General features: G+C 40.0%; 1 protein-coding gene across 2 annotated transcripts in view; it reads left to right on the forward strand.

Annotated features, from left to right (window-relative positions):
• The window catches only part of LSAMP (limbic system associated membrane protein), a 640,478-nt gene extending 623,589 nt beyond the window's left edge, over positions 1-16,889 (forward strand). The window contains exons 8-9 of one of the 2 annotated variants that reach the window (XM_082460092.1): positions 1,496-1,528; positions 8,790-16,889. In XM_082460092.1, the coding sequence (XP_082316218.1) occupies positions 1,496-1,528; positions 8,790-8,887 (131 nt within the window). In that variant the 3' untranslated portion in view covers positions 8,888-16,889. The remainder of the gene's footprint in view (positions 1-1,495; positions 1,529-8,789) is intronic. The other variant, XM_082460093.1, reaches the window with a different exon arrangement.
• The last annotated feature ends 5,451 nt before the right edge of the window (positions 16,890-22,340 follow it).

Raw genomic sequence — 22,340 nt, forward strand, 5'->3', positions numbered from 1 at the left:
TGCATTTGAAATTAAAACTGAGATGAGCGTTATGAAGGAGAACAGAGGTTATAACAAAGGGGCATAACTTTACCAAGGAGTCAAAGGAAGACATCTCTGTGGAATTTGCAACTTAATTTTGAATGATGAGTGGGATTCCTAGTAGAGGTATCATTAGGCCATAGGCCCCACAGCAGAGAAACCATGGTACCATGGAGCATCAAGATGGCTTGTGGGCTGGAATGCAGAGATGATAAACATTGATGAGGCTGGAGAGGTGAAAGGGCAGAGCCATGGGTGCCATGCTAGGGATGTGAGCCTTTATTCTGGAAGCCATAAGAAAGCATAAACAAGTTTCAAGCAGGGCAATGAGGAGACTGGATGTCCAAATCAAAAGCTTCTCTTTGGCTTGAGAGTCCAAGTCACTTAGTAAAAGCATGCCATTCAGGGATGCAGGGCTACATCCTATTCTTCAAAGAGAAGAAAATCCCTATCCAACAGCCATGGTTTGGGCTCCTATATCTGAGCAGTCATTCAGCTGGTCCTGAGATTCAAAGTATCCTATGGAAATTTTCCATATTTACTCCTAAAGATCTAAGTACTGTGGTTTAATTGATAAGAATACTTAAAAGGGAATGCAAGTATTTGACCTATAGAAGCTCTTCCAACCCTGAGATTTATTTATACACTCGACAAATATTTATTGAATACCTGCTGCATGCCGGGCACTTATCTAGGCCCCAGGGATACAATGGTTGACAAGGCATGCACTGTTGCTGCCTTCATGGCGCATATGTTCTAACAGAGGAGATAAACTCTGAACAAGCAAATAAGTAAGTGTGTGACATGATGCCAAGTAGTGATCGGTGCTCTTAATATTAGTAAATCAGGGTAAAATAATAGGAAGTAACAGAGGATACCATTTTTGAGAAGGTGATGAGAGAAATCCTTCCTGAGTTGTTGACATTTCAGCAGAAATCTGAATGAAGTGACTGAGTAGGCCAGGCAGAGGTCTGGGGAGGAACACTTCTAGCAGATGAAACAGCAAGTGCAAAGGTTTGAAAGTTGGAATGGATTTAGTGTATTAGAAGAAAAGGAAGAAAGGCAAAGGAAGAAAGGCAATTGGCTTGAGTAAAGCAAACCAGGAGCAAAATGGTAGAATGGGGTCGGGGGCCAGACACATCCTATCAGTCCCCTAAATTGCAGTCAAGTGCACTTTTACATGCCATACTCAGAGTTCTTGTACTTGTCTGCGCACATCACATGTTACATCAAGTATTTGTAGTTGCAAATTGTTTTTGCCACCTCCAACTGCACAACATTTGTTCCAACAAAACAATCTCTTTTCGTGCACCTTTCTTTCCATCTCTACCCATATATGTTCCTCTAAGAGTGTTCTTCCCACCCTTCCTCTCATGCTCCTTTCAGTGGAGAGTACCAGACTACCTTTGTGCTTATTCTCAATTGATACAGAACTTTTTACCTGTTTTTGTTTTGCTAAATGTTTCCTTTTTAGAAATTGGCACCACCGTGCACTTCAAGCAAAAAGGTATGGTTCTTATTTCTGATTACCTTCTGTTTGTTAAAATTAAGATTCTACAGCAATACATTGGGACCTTATACACTTTATTTCATTTCAATAATCTGTGATAATAATTTCCATAACACATTTGCTACTATTTTTCCCAAATTGTGAACTTTCTCATTTGCAATAAATAGCCCCTGATCCAACCCATGACCCCAATATTGCTTTTGACAGCTATTCATTTTTAAATCTCTGGAACTGAGTAAGTTATTCCCCCTCCCACTTTCCTTAAGTGCCCATGGTTAATTCTTGCAGAGCTTCACTTTGGGAAATGTTCACTGCCCAATGACAGGGCTTTCAGAAGAGACAGAGAGTCTACCTTACCATCCCTTGTTGGCTGTTCAAGTAGATATATTGCTAAAGGAGATAGAGCAGGGTCTCCTAAAATGAAGCACTTGAGCATTTAATATCCCCTCTTGCCTAAGCGTGCTCCCAGGTCTTCATATACCCTCACCCTACTACACTATACCCGGGCTGCTGGGATATCCTGGGATTTTGTGCCCTCCAACTGCCCCAACTAACTTCGTCAGCCATGTGGCATATAAGTTATATACTTTCCCCTACAAAGACAGTGCAATCAGTTCAAAGCTTCAGGATATGGACCCTAGGATTCAAACAGTTTGCCAATTCTGAGGTGTCATCTTCACACAGCCAACAGAAATCCCTAACAGTGTCTGTCCCCAGACCAGAGTCATGGAAAAATCTGTTTGGCAGACACCACCCTCCATAAATCTTCATGGCCACCCACTTGGATTGGTAATTGTCTCCTATGAAGATGTCTTCTTCTCTGAGTTTCAAAGGGGATGAGACTACCAAGATCATTCTCAATAGTGAGAACCTATTCTTGTGGTACTTAGAGCCTACCAGTGAAGAGCCTCAGAGATTGTGGACACTTTGTTGGTTACACCCAGGAAAGGGCCAGCACCTTGTTTATGACCAGTGCTAGCAAGTCCTCACGGAATGCAGCAGGGAAGAGGTGACCAAAAATATGTACATAGGACCAAGATTATTTGGGGCAAGAAGTATAAACTGCCATTCTCTTCAGCCCTTCTTCCCTCTCCAATGCCATGATTATCAATTACATTTGAATCTTAAGTAGCTGGTGTTAGTAGAACATAGTGATACCACAGAGCTTTGGTGTGGAGGGGAAAATAGGGCATAGGATTTTTTTTTTTTCAAAGACCAACGAGAAAAATTCCTCGTGTCATTCAAAGAAATTCTAAGTCATGGCCTAAAATTTCAAAATTTTGCAAGTCAAAATATTTGATGCTGTTTTGATGGGAAAAATATGATAATCCAACTTCACTGTGAGAATACTCCAGCCTTACCCAAGACTCACTTTATAGAAAGAGGAACTAATGCATAAAGAATTATGGAGAAGGAACCCAAATCTAATTCTAAGACACACGGGTCAAAGAAAATATCAATATATCCCCTCTTCCAATCTGCTCCAGCCTGGAAATTATAGGCTGTCATCCTCAGTGGATTCATTCACGCAGAGAAAGCTGTACTGGCGGAAAGTGGAAAGCAGGTGGCGCCAAAATCAGTCTTTTTCCCTTTAAACATGGCTCCCAGGACACTGAGGGGGAGTCAGTCTGGGCATCTAGATACTGAGACATTGAGGAGATTATTTTTCTCCTTTGCTTAACAATTGTTTTGTATATCGTTTATATTTTTGTTTTATTTTTAGTCACTCAGTCAATCCTTAGTAATTCTAAGAAGAATTCAAACTTAAACTCATCTGGCCCTTCTTCTTTTCTTGTATGGCTGAACTATGTACAGGAATAAAATTATAAATGACCTGGATACCTTAGTGGCTGGAAGGAATGCCCGGTGATCACTGAGGGTGTGGTTAATGATTATTTTGAATAAATCTGGTCCCAAATCCTGGAAAAGAGCTCAAAGTATTCAGGAGAAGCAACAGAAGTGTTGGCCACATTGAATCACAAAGTGTCTCCAAGCACACACTCTCTAAAGCAGGTGCTGAAAAATCACCTTGTCCTTTCATTGAGATTTTACTGAAAGACAAATCAGTTAGTTGGCTTAGCATCCTGCATCAGATTTGTAGGGTAAAGACTTGCCCCCAAATTCTCAGATCCCGAAATTTCAGGATGTTTTATCAATCTTGCCCTTAATCACAAATTCCCTTTGATAAGCATTGTCATGGCAAAGTGTGGTCCGGCTTCGCCCCTGATACAGAGTCTCACCTATCATCCTGTCCTGGGGCTGAGAACCTTGACCTGGTGTGTTGACTCAAGATTCCCAATCCTGCGGCAGCTAAATTTCGCACCTTCAGGTCAAACATTAAAAGCCTTGACCCAGTTCACAAACCAATGCCTTTGATTCAGGTATTTCATGCCTTTCTGTAACCCAGACTTCTAGAGTTAATAACAATAATGATAATGCTACCGCTTATTGAATGTTTACTAGATAAACACATATACACATATAGGATGTGGCTAAATACCAAGATATGATTTTTGTCCGTTATATGAAAAACATGTAGCAATTTTTGAATTGTGGTTCTTTTTGCACATCTATTCTTAAGGCTAATTTTTGTCTGCAAACTCTTGCTTGCATTATATCTGTCAGTATTTAAAAGCACTTGCTGAGTGTGGCCATCTGGCATGGGAAATAAGATTTATTATTTGCATTTCCACAAATAAGCAGAAATTTCATAACTATGAACGAAAACATAATTAATGATTTTGCTGATTATTCTTCCCTGAAATAGCCATTAACTGAAGTAGTCTCCTATGCAGCCATATACATGTCTGTAATTGCATACACATTTGTGTTCATTCCACAACTATCACCCGTTTACCCTTGTACATTTTCAAGCCTATTTATTTTTTCTCAAAACCAATTATGAAAAGAGGAAGTCATATAAGCACATCAAATAGCTATATGAGAGCACTTAATAAATAATAATTGATAGAGATGAAAATATCTTTAACAGATGCACAAAATACATTTCAAATATGTAATAATAATTTTATTAGAGATAAAATTAAAGATTATTAGCACAGTTGTACTGGGATTCCCTATGTATAACATAGAATAGCATGTGAAAGTAACAGTGAATTCTCAATTATGTGTATTAAAAGACCTATAACATGTGTGCATATCATATGTGTATATATGAGTATGCATAAAACAAATACACTTCTCTTGGTATCTGCATATATATGTGTGTACATACATTAGCAAGAATGTTATATATGAAATGTTTATCTAGGTTCATATATGCATATATCATATTTTTCAATGATGGCATTTTTGTTTTTCAAATATTTACTACCCTTCAAATAAAATGGTAACACTAGACTTTTTAGACTCCCCCAGGTACCACTCAACTCCGAGATGTCTGAAAGATAATCTAGCCTGTCCCAGCACTAAAAATGAGATTAAGAAAATAGGCAGAATTGAGTCTTTCTGAAAACTTTCTGTTTTCATACTATCCCTAGGGCAAAACAAAAATCATTCTTGCTTAACCCTGTATGGCCTCAATTTGTGTGTAGACTTTGTTTTGGAAGCATCACTGGCACACTAATCCAAACAAATGTACCACAGAGCTCATGACATCTAAAGTCTAAAGAGGAATTTAAATGATAGGGAAACACATTGCCATCAGGCCAGAAGCCCTGGGGAGATACCGTTAAAGGAGCTGAAAGGTCCCAAAAGGCCAGAAAGAATGGGGTTGTAGGGGGAGGTGAATTAGGAAGAACATTGAGCTAAGACTCAGAACACTAGGGCCTGGTCAACAATTACTAATCAGGTGCTTTGTGCAGGATGTAAAATCTTCCTGAACCTTAATTCCTCATGAAAAGCATGAACCTGAAGGTAGCTACAGTGCCTTTTATTAATATGATCCTACAGCCATTCAGAAAAATTAAACAAGTGATTGAATATTTACATTGTTTATTCTGTGTTTCCATAGCTCAACATATAATAACACTCATTTTATCCTGTAACTATGCTGTTCAAACTTTGTATATATTCATATTTTTATATTAGGGGATATTTTTAATATTCTCAAGAAGGCATTCTAGTAAAAAAATCTTCTAATGAAAATCATTTTTTCAAAGATAATGGATGCCTTCCTGTTGTTTTGTTTGTTCTGGGCTACTGTTTTAAACAAACCCAGACAAACGTTATTTGCAGAACGTTTGACAAGAAAGTCACCAGCACCCCTTCACTGTGTAGCCTCACTGTGCAGTGGTGACAGGCAAAGTCTCTGGAGCCAGCCGCCTGGGGGATCCCCAGCTCCTCTGCTTACTAGCTGTGTAAACTCATGCGATGGATTTAACCTCTCTGTGCCTCCTTTATCTCACTGTAAAACAGGGTTCACTAGAGTACCCGCCTCATAACATGCTTGTGTGCTTGTATTTGTAAAGCATTTATAACAGTACTTGTAGGAAGTGCTACATAATTGTTCCTTGGTTGCATTTGGTTGTTGTTGTTCCTATTATTATTTACATAAAACATAGATAGGAAAACATTTTTGAGTTCAACATTTTCCATGTTATTTTACATCTGATCTGGTATGTTTGTAGACAATTTTGGAAACATTTACATACCAGAGAATGCTTCCATTGCATTTGCAAACCATCATAGGTTTAAACACACACACACACACACACACACACACACACTCATTCACACATATTGATCTCCGTATGTGCCCTCAAAACTTCCAAGTGACACATAATTACAGTGACACCAATTTCTCTTTTGAATGTCATTGTCTAAGCATACAGTCTTTTTAAAAAATTTATTTTAATTTTTTTAACATCTTTATTGGAGTATAATTGCTTTACAATGGTGTGTTAGTTTCTGCTGTATAACAAAGAGAATCAGCTATACATATACATATATCCCCATATCTCCTCCCTCTTGCATCTCCCTCCCACCCTCCCTAACCCACCCCTCTAGGTGGTCATGAAGCATCAAGCTGCTCTCCCTGTGCTATGCAGCTGCTTCCCACTAGCCATCCATTTTACATTTGGTAGTGTATATATGTCACTGCCACTCTCTCACTTCATCCCAGCTTACCCTTCCCCCTCCCCATGTCAAGTCCATTCTCTACATCTGTGTCTTTATTCCTGTCCTGCCCCTAGGCTCTTCAGAATCTTTTTTTTTTTTTAGATTCCATATATATGTGTTAGCATACGTTATTTGTTTTTCTCTTTCTGACTTACTTCACTCTGTATGACAGTCTCTAGGTCCATCCACCTCACTACAAATAACTCAATTTCATTTCTTTTTATGGCTGAGTAATATTCCATTATATATATGTGCCACATCTTCTTTATCCGTTCCTCTGTCAATGGACATTTAGCTTGCTTCCATGTCTTGGTTATTGTAAATAGAGCTGCAATGAACATTGTAGTACATGTATCTTTTTGAATTATGGTTTTCTCAGGGTATATGCCTAGTAGTGGGATTGCTGGGTCGTATGGTAGTTCTATTTTTAGTTTTTTAAGGAACCTCCATACTGTTCTCCATAGTGGCTGTATTAATTTACATTCCCACCAACAGTGCAAGAGGGTTCCCTTTTCTCCACACCCTCTCCAGTATTTATTGTTTGTAGATTTTTTGATGATGGCCATTCTGACCGGTGTGAGATGATATCTCATTGTAGTTTTGATTTGCATTTCTCTAATGATTAATGATGTTGAGCATTCTTTCATGTGTTTGTTGGCAATCTGTATATCTTCTTTGGAGAAATGTCTATTTAAGTCTTCTGCCCACTTTTGGATTGGGTTGTTTGTTTTTTTGATATTGAGCTGCATAAGCTGCTTGTATAATTTGGAGATTAATCCTTTGTCAGTTGCTTTGTTTGCAAATATTTTCTCCCATTCTGAGGGTTATCTTTTTGTCTTGTTTATGGTTTCCTTTGCTGTGCAAAAGCTTTTAAGTTTCATTAGGTTCCATTTGTTTATTTTTGTTTTTATTTCCATTTCTCTAGGAGGTGGGTCAAAAAGGATCTTGCTGTGATTTATGTCATAGAGTGTTCTGCCTGTGTTTTCCTCTAGGAGTTTTATAGTGTCTGACCTTACATTTAGGTCTTTAATCCATTTTGAGTTTATTTTTTTGTATGGTGTTAGGGAGTTTTCTAATTTCATTCTTTTACGTGTAGTTTTCCCAGCACCACTTATTGAAGAGGATGTCTTTTCTCCATTGTATATTCTTACCTCCTTTACCAAAGATAAGGTGACCATATGTGCATGGGTTTACCTCTGGTAAGCATACAGTCTTAAATTCAAAAGTCTTTGGTGTGAAAAATACTACTATTTTTCTCTTGTAATGAACCTAAATGAACAGAACTATATAAAAGGAGAAAATGCAACAGGCAAAGCATAGAAGACAAGCTCTTCAGACCTACATTTACTGCTTCAATTCTCTTTGTGTCAGCACACAAATCCCTTCCCCACTTTCCTCTCCATTCCTACACCCACATCCTCCAAATCGTGTCCACATTGGGAAAACTCAGGTGGCACTGGGAAACCCACAGACAGCCCCTCCAGGATGAATTCTGGGCAAGTTCAAGCCTCAGTTCTGCTTGTGGTTTGGACCTGCCTTGCTAGGCTTTTTTGTTTTTGTTGTTATTGTCTTTTGTTTTTATTTTTAAAGTGTCAAATGAAGACTTTGAACCAGATGATCCCCTGCTGCTGCTTAAGATTCCACAATGAAATGACTTATTTTCTGCCTTGCAGCTAAGGTGCCACCCAGCCATAAATGTTACTTTGAAACAATTCCCCTCCCCATTAACAAATAAATAATTACTGCTTCCCCCCCCCCCCCCCCCCCCCCCGCCTCCGAGAAAGGAGAAAGTCACAGATTGGTTCCATGTTTATTGATGGAGATGCCGTGGTGAATCAGCTGCAGGAGCCCGTGTCTGGCTGCTGAAGGACCCTCACCAATGCTTGGAATCTTAACGAGTGCTGGCATCGCAGTGCTGTGCAGAGCAGGGCGTGCAGGATGAAGCTGGGCAAAGAGGAGACCACTCCTCCATCACACAAGATACCCCTTAAAATACTTATAGCTCAAGGAGAAGGACTTAGAAAAGATCGTGAGCCCTTCTTGGCCTGCATATAAGTGCCCTGACTTTGAGTTGCTGGTACATGACCCAGTCTTACCTCTGACACAGTCAGCTGTGAGCTGTGACATAGAGTGGGCCAGATGTAACTCTTCTCTTTTCTCTCTCTCTTTTGCACTGCAGGACCTGGGTCGGTGAGAGGAATAAACGGATCCATCAGTCTGGCCGTACCACTGTGGCTGCTGGCAGCATCTCTGCTCTGCCTTCTCAGCAAATGTTAACAGAGTAAAAGTTTAAAAATAATTTAAAAAAAACAACACACAAAAATGCGTCACACAGGATACAGAGCGAGAGAGAGAGAGAGAGCGAGATGGGGGGAGACCGTTTATTTCACAACTTTGTGTGTTTATAAATGAAAGGGAAAATAAGAAAACGAAGAAGAAAATACAACATTTAAAACAATTTTTAAGTCCATCAATAAAAATTGACGTATAATTCAGGGTGGGAAAAGTTCTACCAAGAAATGTGTATATCTAAGCAAATGTACACTGTGTAAAGACTCCATCATGGTAAAGAGATCCAATGTTGTAAAAATAAGACAAGTGAAGAAGTACCAGATGGATATTAACCCTCCACCACACACACACACACACACACACACGCACACACACACTTTATCCTTCCTTCATCTTTTTTCATTTGTGGGGAAAGAAAAAATACGGTCTTGCAGGTCTTGCCTTTGGTGTTTATATTTCCATCATCGTTTTATTCTGATTTTTATTTGAGCTGACTCATAGCCATTCAGACTATCAATGGAGTCCTGCCTTGAGCCTTACCTGGCTTTCCTGCCTCCACTCTCTCTCCAACTTTTAAGACCATCTCCATTCCCTCCAGTGTGTTCTATCTCCCCCACATCTGTCCGGAATATGCCCCCTTTATCCGCCCCCCGCCGCTTCCCTTCACTCCCCCCCGCCCCCCCCCAGCACTAGTCACGCCGCAGATGCTAGGAAGTGCCATTTTAATTCTCTCCACTGCGCGCGCGTGCTGTCTCTCGCTCTCAACGTGGGTGTACGTGTGTGTGAGCGTGTGTGCCTCTCTCTAAAGCATGCCGAGGGAATGGTCCATGTGTACATAGACTCATTGTGCAGTAGATGCTGTCCCTCATTGTAATCTTGAGATGCGGCTGTGACAAGGGGCTGGGGCCGTGGTGGGAAGGAGGCCAGGGGCAGAGCCGCTCCCCCATCCACGGCTGTCACAGGACCTGTGTGTATCAGCCCAAGCTGGGCCCCGCCTCCGGGCAGAACCTCATCTTCCTCCCAGTGCAGTCGTCAGAACCCAGTCCAGAGTCACTCAGATTATCACTGTCAGTGAAGTGCCTACTATTGATGGGGTGAGCCAACAGCAGAAAGAATCAGTGATGCGGATGAGGTGACCTAAGAGAGAAGGTTTACCGACTTCACTCTTGTTTCCCGCGTCTGAGGGATTCATGTATCTCCTGGCTTTTTGCAGACTTGGTCCTGCTCTGCCGCAGGAATGAGTAGCATGTGTGTGTGGAGCAAATTCCCAGAAGCAGGAAGGTCTCCAAGTGTTAAGTCCTAATGAAAGGATGGTGAGCCCCGTGGAGATCCTAAGCAGCCCTGGTTTGCCCCCTCTCCAATCTTCAGATAACACTGCATTTGCCCCATGGATTTCCCTGAGCAGAGATTTTCCCTATTTCAGATAAAATACAGTGAGCGTGAGCAAGGCAGGAGAAGTACAGATGCCCAGGTCCCTACTCATATGGTAGAAATACTATCACAGCCCCAATACAAAGCACTAGCCATAACAAAAAGGAACCCCCTCCTTGTGCTCCTTTGCAGCTCTCTGTCCTGGTGTTTTAGGCTAATACTTTATTTGGTGGCCCACATCATCTCCCTTCTCATCCACTGATGGTGTTTGCAGCACCACTGTTCATAGTATTCCATCATTATCTTAGGTCTGGCCACTAGGAACGGCATTATATTCCATCTTTCCTGCTCACTCTTGGCTTCTAGTCTCTTGAAAAAGATACGGTGGGGGATATAGTGTTTAAGTTTACAAGAGTCATCTTGCCATTAACACTGAAATGTGAGTTCTTAACCAGAAGAGCTGAGAAACTTGTAATCATTTAGCCAAAACTTATATACATACCACAAAGCTTGGCATCACCGCCACACCAGAAGGATTTTCTTAGGAAAAGCCTTACAGAGAGATCTGGCTCTCTGTGTGTAGATATCTTTGTCAGGAAACCAACCATTGCTTTCACTTAGATAGGAGGCATTGGAAACCGCTCAGTTAGTGAAAGGACAGAGGATTGTTATTGAGGTCATAATTGAATGTATTTGAGCAGAGCCAAATATGGTACCTCACCAAGTCTTAGAACCTGGAAAATAGCTGTTATGTGATGTGAAACAGGAAACTTCATAACTGTAAATCAGAAAAGGAAGGATGAAAGGGAGGAAGGAAGGAAGGAAGGAAGAAACAGAAAGGGAGGGAGAAAGAAAAAGGAAAAAAGAGGGAGGATGGAAGGAAAGAGGGCAGGAAGGAAGAAAGAAAAATAAAGAAATATGAAATTTATCTGAATAGATTTTATTAATTGAAGGCTCTTTGCAATGAATCTCATCTTTGAAGGTAATGATCTCCTTGATGAGCAGTAATCTTAATCTCTTCTAGGGAATTCTGTTGTTTGTTTTAAAAGCTTAGCACCAGACTTCTTTTATGATTTTGCAGTTTAGACATGAAATAGAAGGACACATTGGGCTTGGTGGCGGGTAAAAGTATTTGTGGCAAATCCTGACATAGGACTGACATTCTTATCCAAGATGGTAGCTACTAAAATATAGAGAAGGCGAGCCATATCCCTATGCAGCAACAATTTATTGACAATCAGGGATTTCCCTAACAGTTTAGTCTTCTTAGTGCAGGAATAAAAGCTTATCATCTTTGATGATCAATATTTCCCATATATTGAAGAGTCAGCCGCATCCTTAAGTGGAAGCTCTAGTGGAGTGCATGCTAATTTAAAGATATATAAGAAGAGAAAAGTAATAGGAGTTAATTCTGATTAGTATCAATTTCAGGAACAGATCCCCATGGCACGTCACAGAATTTAATCATGCACCTAGATTTCTTACTGTCTCTACCCTATCCTAAGGACAAGGTCTTGGCTTTATGGAAGGAGATTATCCATTGAAAGGCATGTCTTTGCCATGTCAGCACCATTTGTTCCCTGAGTTTTATTATAATGGTCCGTATATTAAACATAATTAAACATGTATTGAATATTGTGGTGTTTGCTTATATCTCTGGTAGGATCTGGGTATTTTGTCCTGTCTCCTGTTTCAGAGCAATCATTGACCCCAGAAACCTCATAGGTTTGAGGATGTTTTTAAACAATGTGAAAAATGGAAGAAAACATAGTTTGGAGAAAGGTCAGGAAAAAAGTAGAAGCCAGAGAACTGACACCAAGAGAGTAAGTTTAAACATAGGACTTCTTGGAATTTAGTTCATCACAGTGCGATAAATCTCTTCAAGAATTTTATCCATTGGTAATCAAAGCTTGAAACCCTACAATGAAAAGAACCAACTGGTTGGAAACAGTATACTGAAAGGAGTGAAATACATCAATTAAACTGAATGGCTAATATATTTAATGTCCTTTGTATGCAGAGTGAAACTCCACCATTCATAAAATAAAATCCTTAGACCTGATTTGCACTTAACTAAAGCGGAAATGACCTTGACCAAGGGCAGTTCCTGAAGAATGAAAACTATCTTAGGTTTTACAACTGCAGAATTATATCCTCTGTGCAATTGTTCACCAGAACGTTTTGCCTTGTTGGAGGAACAGTCTTACTAGTTTTGAGACATAAAATCCCTCTGCTCTAAAAGAACTAAGGCTTAGGGAAAAGTCCTTTCATTTTCCGTTGGGAGGAATTGTCGCATTGACCTTTGCCTTCTCTTCCAAATCAGACAGACGTCACCCTTGCCCTGAGCATTTTTTTACTACATCTTCAGACAATTGGGGCTATTCATAGAGACCTTGTAAAAGTACTCGTGATTTTCATGTTCTTGGAGGACAGAAACAAAAATCTGTTTCTCCTCCAAAAATGGACTTACCTCCTTTGCACACAAAAACTTAACTCCTCAGCATGAAACTGTTTCTGAGTTATTACCTACTAAGTTATTAGCTTCTTAACAGTTCCAGAATCATAGATTCCATCCCCAGGTTAGTTGTGGTTTGAGTGTTTCTGTTGGCTTGTGTCCCAGAATTTCCCATTTTGTTTTTTGCAGGTCTTGAATTATTTGTGGAAAAATAATATATATGTGTATGTATTTTTTTTAAATCTTATCTTTACAGATGCTATATTTACAATATTGTATGTATTATAAAACAAATCTAGAATAATGATTTAAACTTAAAAGGAAGAAAAGTACTGAATTGGTTTTTTAAAAAGAGCTATGCTTCATTTAGAAAGACATGGAGCCCCGTTTTTCTACTTTGTAATGATTTGTTTAAAAGGAATTTGCTTATAGACCATGTTCCATGGGAATAACCATGGCCTTATTTTTCTCTTCAACTTTAAAACCTTTCAGCCTGTATTTAGTCTTGGTTCCTAATAACTATCATTTTTTTATAGAAATATAAGTGCAATGCTGTACCTGACCTACAAAAACCATTAATATTTTGAAGACAAATATTAAACACACCACAAAAATTGTTAGATAAAAACCCTGAGTTAAGAAATGCAAATCCAATTTAGGAAGGCTCCTTTACTTAAGTGTTTAAAATATTTCTTCTCCAAAGACTGCATTTGCTCCAGTGGTGTAAATTTTCCAGAGCGGTTGGCATAATATCTGTAAACGTCTCACTAAAGGCAAAATGGAGTTTACATTTATGTGCATACAGTAGAAGAGAAGTAAACTATTCTCATTTGCAGCTATGTTGTTAAATGTGACCAACTGATATTCAAGAAAGAATTTGTCTTCACCCAGCAATGCACATGACTTTCCTGTTGGCAAGCAAGCTGGTGTTAATGTTAGGGGTAGGTTTAGCATTTACACCAACGTAAATGTTTATGGATATCATGGAAAACTTATTTTAAAATCTTGATTTCCCTTCAGTGCATTTACATACTGTATGCTGATTAATAAATTAGGCACCAATCATGTGTAAATCAATGTAAATCAGTAGTTTATGTACATAATATAAACTATGTAAACTTCATTTTTCATGCAGGGCGCAAGTTCAGCTAAACCTATGATCTGAAAGGAAAAAAAAATTAAATAAAAATAAATAAAAACCAAAACATGTCACAGGTCAGAATGGGAAGAAGGATGACTAATTGCCCAAACATGAGGTTGTCTCAGCAAAAGGAAGCAGACCCACAGAACTGTTAAAGGTTCACATCCTGCTCAGGTCACAGGAGGCCACCTCTTTGTTCCTTCAGGACCTAAGTGGAGTTTCTCCCAACTATTGCCACAGTTTTCTCACCTGACCCCAGAGCAAGGGAAATGGAGAGACAGGAAGGACAGACTTTTAAGGGCTCATGTGTCTGTTACATCAACTCTCAAGTGTCTTCTTGTTACCTCTTACTTACCACCTAAGAAGTCTCATTTCAACAGCTCCAAGGAAAGTAAGTTACCTATACCTTGATGAGCAAAATATTATTCAGTTTTTATTTTCCATCCAACAAAGACATTGGGAGAGCTTCTTTGTCATCTCAATTCTAAGAAATTGGGGGTGTTAAAAAATATGTTATATCCTTGAGAAATATCTTGCTAAATCACCCTAGGAAAGAGCTACTCTTGCTTAATCTGGTAGATCTATTTTCTATGTATCTATCCTGACTGTTGCAAATGAGGACAGAATCATTTTAATCGGGAGTATCTCTCTCAGGCACGTTCTCTTGAAGTCTTTTTGAAGTGTCTGTTGTGTTTAACAGAATGACATATACATGTCTTCTGCAATCTGCACAGCTGGTACATAAATAGTCATCAAAGAGATCACTACAGGGACCACATAAATTTTCTGCAAAGACTGTTATCGAAAGAAATTTAGGTCAAATTAATATTACGCTTAAAGTACACTCCTCTACCCAATATAAATGACAACTTTATAAAGTGAGGTAGATGGAAGGTGGATTGGGAGTCAGGAGAATTGGGTCCTAGCCCTGGGTCTGTACTATAAGCAAGCCATGTGACCTTAGGTAAATTAGTTAAACTTTCTGAGTCTTGGTTTTCTCATCCGGAAAGTGAGAAATTTGAATGACATCTCTAAAACTTCTGTCTTCTCTAAATTCTCTGATTCTGAATAAGAATTTAATCCTCCTGTAGCGCTGTGCCCACCTCATCATTCTAAGCAGCTATTTGTCGTCTCTGGTTTGATCACTTTGATCTAGTTTGATCTTCACTTCTCAGAACCATCATGCCAACATCTCCATCTCAAAAGCCAAAACTTTCTAGAATACAGGGTCCCCGGACTTGTTGTATAATTCTCTTCTGATCAAAACTTCTTAACAATGTAGAGAAGGGACACATTCAAATTATACTGCTGGCATTGAGAGAGCTGGAGTTGTTTCCTTAGTTAAAATATTATAAAATCTAACTGTTGAACTATATTCTAATAATCTTTCATAGGGAGAAAATAGCCAGATTAGGTATTAGGCATGTAATAAGTGAGGAAGTTGTGCATGTGAAGGGAAACAGTTTTTTCTCATCCTGGGCCAAGTGCCTCATGATAGTAAATGGTTGTCCTTGAAAACTCTTTGCTTGTGCTGGTGGCCATAAGCATGTGGTCCCAGGCAGATTCAAAGGCTGTTCTATGGGGAACGGACAAGATAATATATTTTGTTTTGGAAGGAACTTCTCATGGCATAAGTGTCCCTAAACTTGACTTATAGGCTATGTAGTCAAGTAAATGGATGGAGAGAAAACAAACCTCATTTTCAGAAAGTACAAGTCAGGACCATTTTAAAAAGACAAGTTGAAAATAGGACAAAAATAAACACATTTTAGCAGGTTATAGAGCTGAATATAGTAAGAGTTGTGAAGGCCAAAATCAAATGTGAAAGTTAAGTACTCTGAGCAGAGCATAAGTAGAGGGGATGGTTTCTCAGACGATTAATGAGGAATTATTACCATGTGCCATGTTCTGGATGGATTGAGCACAGCTGCACTTGTCTTGACCCAACAAAGTAAAGCCCCACGCTATCCTAGATGCTCAACTTAGCATCTGTCCAATGGTAGCTTTCCATTCATCGCTTAAGAGAACAGAAAGAATCCGAGTCTCCTGTGCACTGAAAAGCAGGGATTATTCATAACTTCCCAGCATCAGTATCACTTTATATAGATAAGGATTTACAATGTGCTTAGAGTATGTATGAAATTCTCTTTAAGTGGGAAAATGACCTGCCCGCGAGACAACTCCCCATTTCCAGGGTGATTTCGGAGGTGCCTCTTTTTGAGTGATGCTCCTGGGCAACTCCCACATCTATGTTCTTCTCTGCACAAGCCCTCTCTATATAAAACCAGGCACAGAGTAAAAATCTGCTTCTTGCAAATGAAGAAAACCCTTGGAACCACTAGCTTCCTGGCATGTGGCAGTAATTCTAAGCTATCTGGAACCTTGTTTGTTTTTTAAACTCACTTCCCTGAGTCTTTGCTCTTCAGCAGAGAATGTTAAAGGTTCATCCTGGTGAATTACAACCAAGTTCTGCTCCCTAAGTGTTTATTGGGAGTGGGAGAAGGGTAAAGTGAGGAAATTACAGAAGGAGAGAAGCATGGGAGAAAACCTCCAGCTTCCTTCCCCTTCCACCTTCCTTCTCACTGCTCTATTGATGGGTGTATAAATCCTGCTCTTGGTTAGAATTCTCCTTATTAACAGTGTTATATACATATAAATATATATATATGACTATATTCCTTTTTTCATCCCTCTAGACATAAACAAAACTTTCCTTGATGACAAAAACTCATGGCCATTTTTTTGTTTGGGTTTTTTGTTGTTCAAGGCTTTTTTATATTTGTTTATTGGGTGGATTTTTTTTCCCCTGGATACTAGCTCTGTGAAGGAAAATAAAAAGCGTAGTGTGTGTTAAAAAAAAAAAATTGAAATTAAAAAAAGCTTTTTTCCTTTTCTTTTTAAATGTATTTAAATTCTGTTTCTCTGTTCTGTTACTTTACACTTATGAATGCTCTGCTCTTCTGTGATCTTAAAACAAAATGAAATAAACGTGAAAAGGAGATGTGTCTTCATTGACCTGAGTCAGTGATCTCGTGGTTGACTGCACTGCTTCTTGGAAGTTTTTCATGAATAAGGTAGGAAATGAAGCCAATGATAATGAAAACTATGTGAAGAAGGGGTGGACCACACACTGAAGAATCACTTGCAGGCACTGTATCAATGTCTCTTCTATCACAGAAGGTAATGTGGTATTTACAGTAATTGTCTTCATCTAAGCAAAGAGAGTCTCTGAAAGTTTTTTCTTTTTCTCCCTCAAGGACTCATAAGAAATAAGCAGAAATTACCATTGAAAAGTTACAGATAAAGCATTAAGATTTTTGATTGTTAGACTTGAGAGAGACCTTAGGACATGATACCAAAAATCATTAGGGAGTATATCTCCGTAATAGGGGTTATCTTTAAGGTTGAGTTTTAATAAGTTCCAACCTGATAGCAGTAGGAGGAAATAAATTACCTTCTAAAGCCACTTTTTTTTTTTTAACTTATTCAATAAGCAGTTTGTTCTCTATTCTTGCTGAGAGCTGTTACCTTCACAACATGTTTTCAGAATCTCTATAGAATCCCTATAGCATTGCAAAGGACAGACAGGACATGGCAGGAGGAAATGAGACATAAGCAATCCAAAGAGGTGAGGTTGACTAATTGTGCATCAGAAGTGATCGGGAGGGTCTGAAGTTTGACGCTGAGCTGCCAAACTGGATCAGAAAAAATAAGAGAACTGATCCCAAATCGGGGTGGGTGGCGGGGGGAGAGGGTGAGGGAATGAGCACTCATGATCGCCTTCAATAATCAGCAAAGGGTCTCAGACAGAAGCAAAACCTCCTCTCCCCTCCGGTTCAAAGAGATAGTTTAAGGGCCCAATCTCCCCAAATTTGAATTTTATATAAAACTCTTGAAAGTGCCTTCTTCAATGAGTTTGCCAAACTCAAGTTTAAAGACATAGTTCTCAAGTAAGACAGCCCTCACATCAGACACCAGCCACAAATTCAGGGTCCTCAGGCCCCCCTCATTTCTGATCAGCTGGCTACAAATTCAGGGGTTCCCACTCACCTCTCAGATTTAATAATTTCTAGAATGACTCACAGAACTCAGGAAAGTGTAATACTTATGATCACAGTTTTATTATACAAAAGGATACAAATCAGAATCAGCCAAAGGGAGAGGCGTGTAGAGGGAGGTCTGAGAGAGTCCCAAACATGAAATTTCCATTGTCCTTTTCCTGTGGAGTCAGAACACATTACCCTCCAAACACACTGATGGGTGACAATGCACAGTCACCCACCCAAGATGTGGTGCCCAGAGGTCTTACTGGAGTTTCATTGCTTAGGCGTGATTGATTGAATCACTGGCTACACAGCTGAACTCAGTCTTCCAGGCCTCCTCCCCTGACAAGATGTCAGGCTGATGTCACCACCACGTGACTCAGAGCCCCAGTGCTCTGAACACATGGCAGGTCAGTCTTTAGTCATCTTGTTAACATAAACTCTCTGGGGGCCCACCGTGAGTCCCCTCATTAGCTAAACTATCAAGTGTGGTCCAAGGGGGCCCGACATGAAATAACAAAGAAACTCCTATTACTTAGAAAATTCCAAGGATTTAGAGGTTACCTCCCAGGAACTGCGGACAAAGGCTAGCCAAAGTCTTCATTATGTCCCCACCATTACAAATCTTGTGAAAAACCACCTGAGTCTCAATTAGCATTGATCCCAGCTGGCTTGAGATTTTATTTCCTTTAAGCCTCAGAAGCTTCAGGGTTAAAAAATTAACACCAGCTTGAGGCTTTGCTATCACTGGTAGCTCAGAAGAAATTCCTTCTTGTATACCCCAATTTTCTACTCCCTTTGTACCCCTCTATTTAGAAGTATGTCCAAAACAGTAGGTGAGATTAGGAAGAAGGTGAGTCTGTGATCTCTTAAGGAAAGGACCATGTCTTTTCCACCCTTGTGATTCTTTCACACCTAGCATGGTGAAAGGCTAATGGCTTAGCAAACATTTGTCAAAATAGAATTGAGTTGTGTTTAATGCAACCAACAAATTTACTCCATGTGGAATTCTTTTCTACCAATCACTATAACCTCACCACAGCTGTGGAAGATGTCTGAATTTAAATCTTTGGAACAAAAGGCAGATCCCTCCCTTACACATACACAAAACTGTTACACAAATATGGAAAACTTGTCTGCCCATAATCCCAAGACCGAAGTCTTAATGGTCTTTGCTGTGAAGGCAAAAAGGTCCTCTTTCCACTTTCCTACCTAAGTTGTTCTCTTATGCTCCCTAGACTGGAGACCGGCCAGTTGGGGTAGATTTCCATCAGTCAAAGCTATTTCCTGACCAAAGAATCTCAAACTATTGAGGATCTATAGCGAACCCTGGGAGTTGTATGGGAGAACATGCATGGAGCGGGTGCATCATCTAACTGAACCATCTCTCATAGACCCAACCATTCTCAATGAGAAGGTGCTGGCTGACTTGGCATGTATTTTAAAACAAGACATTAAGTTTTCCCTCCATAAGATAGTGTGAAATTTTGACTGGCCATGTTATGTTTACTTTGTGTCATTTCCACCTGCTCACCCTGCCCCTGTCTAGCCTCCCAGATCAAACTAGACATCTGCTGATCTAGTAGCAAAGGCTCCCATTTCCCAAAGAACCTCTACCTTAGGTTCTGTGTGCCTGGAGAAGATGCTGCTAGTAATGGGAGCAAATACCAGAGGTAGATCCTGATCAGAAACCCAGGAATGGGGAAGGGTGCTGATCCGGTTAAGAGAAATTGTACAGTTGGAGCCCCAAGCAGCTCCAGCTTAAGAGCCAGCAGAAGCTCCCAGGCAATGGTCAATGGAAGAAGCGCGGCAGCAACCACAGGCTCCACCCATAGACCTCTATTCTGTTAACACTTTGACTCCAAATCCTTGGACTAGGAACATGCCTCTCTATCCTTCTCTTATTTTCTGGCTCCTAGACGATTAGCCTAACTTGCACTACTGAGTTTTTGCCTTAATATGTAAACTCTCAAGCTCTGAGCCAGCAATTCTGAGATTGCGTAGCCTTCAAGTAGCATCAGTTCACCCAGACACATTATTATTTGAGTAAATTCTGAAAGAAAAAAGAAAACAAAAGCTCCCAGAACCAAGAGGACTCGCCAGGGGAAGGACTGAAAATCCCTTCTGGATGGAGTCACTTCCTACAAGCAAGAGAGCTGGATTGTGCACTTGAAAAAGCTCCTTATGCTCCCCAGGTCTGGCCAATCCCTCCCCACGTAGCCCTTCCCCAGCCTCTACCAGCTACACTGCCCTGAACTGATTTAGCCAGGCCTGGAGGGTTATGTAGCCAAGTTAAAAAAACAGTGAGTCAAGAGGAGGCCTAAGTCATTCCCATTAACTACGCATGGGCTCTCCCAAGACACAGACATCCCTCTACCCTACCCCCAGTCACCATGCAGCCATGTTCTGAGACCTGGAGAATCTGTCTCAGGGCATGACTAGTGATACAATGGAGAAAGGTACAGAGCTCTCCCTGGGACTCTATTAATCCTTTGTTATACAAACTCCATCTTCCTGTGAGAAAGCCCAAACCAGGCTTCTTGTCGGCAAGGACCAGATCCTTATTCCTAAGTAGCAACATCCTGGTATTTTTCCCTCTTTGATCCTGATTTGTGATGGAATAATGGTACTTTCAGGAAAACAAGATATTTGGGTATCAACTAGTTGAACTACCATGAACCCCAATTACCCAGTTCTGCCTCACATCCTAAATGAACACTGAAAAGAAACAGAAAAATGCAAACACAGGAGAGTTAGTTTCCAAGTATGGTTAGTGTTAACAATGCAGGCCTGCAGTCCCCGGGCTGCTGTGATACTGAACTTCCTGTGAATCCCTTTTTCTTGCCCTTGCCTATATACACTGCATCTGAACTGCAATGAACTGAGCTTTCCTTTTCTTTTTTTCCTGTTTAAAGCACCTTAAACAGGCAATAGGCTCCTCACCTTTCCAAAGTCCTTTTGAAAATAAGAAGTAATAAAGCAGAGGTTAAAACAAAAATTCCTGGTGGATACAGTCTCTGTTTTCATTAACATTTTAAATGGTTATTTCTAATGGTACATTTAACTAAAGCTAACTTATCCATAGGAAGAGAATGTAGCCATTAAGATCAGCATCTGTTGAACAAACTGAGGCTCCACATCCGGTGATGCATGATTATAACACCAAGAATATTACATGTTAACAGAGGACTCATTAACATTAATTGCTGCATTTAGTCCCACTTAAAACTTCCTGCATATATAACATTTGCTAAATACATTATCCTTTTTGAAATAAATACGCCCTAAAATATCATCACAGAAATAACAAAGGAACTAAATGGAGATTGGCACGTGTGATGTACTGATGAGAAGAAAGGAGAGCTAATGAAGACATCCGTGGCTAGACGAGGTGGAGAGAGAAAGCCACCATTTGTTGACGCGGTACAAAATTCAACCTGAAAAGGGAGACTCATGCAGAAGGGGGTGGCAGCTGCCAATGCAAGGTTACTGCTCAGTAATCAACAAGTTGTTCAATGCGAGTGGTAGAAAAAAACTCTGGAGAGGTGTGACAACACAGATGCCAAATACTGTGCTATTTGGTTTGCGTGAAGAGGCTATAGTGGGCCAGACACCATGCTTAATTATTCACTTGCTCCCTGAGGGCAAGCTCATGTCGGTTGGCGTTTCTGTCAGTTTCTGGCTGGAAAGAAGGTATTTGACAATGATTTATAAGTCACTCCTTTCATGATGCAAATATGGCATTTTAAAGACTCTTTCAGAGTCCTGCCATTTGGCCAAACAGACTATGAACAGCTAGAGCTGGGTCCAAGTTGAACTGGGATCCCTAAAAGATGGGGCTGTGAGCACAGTTTATAAATTGAAGGGGCAGCTTTTCAGAAGAGTGTTATGTGAGATGAAGTTGTGGCAGCAAATCAGCACTGCCTATTGGAAGAAATGGCTATGACACTCGTGTGTGATATGACATGGGATTGCTCTAACGAAGAGGAGATGAGTCTGAAAGGAAAATTCATGAATGCTTTTTCCATCTTTACAAAGGCGCAGAGTTCCATCCCCCCGAAAGCTGGTTAGGGGAAAGGAGGAAGAGGAGAGAAAACCTAGTGAAGAATAAATTGCTGTCATTGGCACAAAAGGGTGTTATAAAGATTATTCAGGAACCCCAAATCAAGAGTAGGGCTGAACTTCATTTGGAGGTTAAAGTGGTGTGGGAAAGGGCAAGGGAAAGACTTTATAGAAACACACTGTTGACAGTGGTGATAAATAAACAATTTTCAAGCCCACACATTTTGTATGTATTATTTTCTCGAATCATCATATGAATTCTGTGAGATTGTTTATACTATTAGTCTCATGGTATATAGAAAGAAACTGAATCTTTCAAACTTAAATGATGGCCCAAAGGAAGTGAACAGACTGGAATCCAAAATC

The sequence above is a fragment of the Balaenoptera physalus genome (assembly GCF_965194825.1).
Source record: "Balaenoptera physalus genome assembly, chromosome: 4".
NCBI lineage: Eukaryota > Metazoa > Chordata > Mammalia > Artiodactyla > Balaenopteridae > Balaenoptera > Balaenoptera physalus.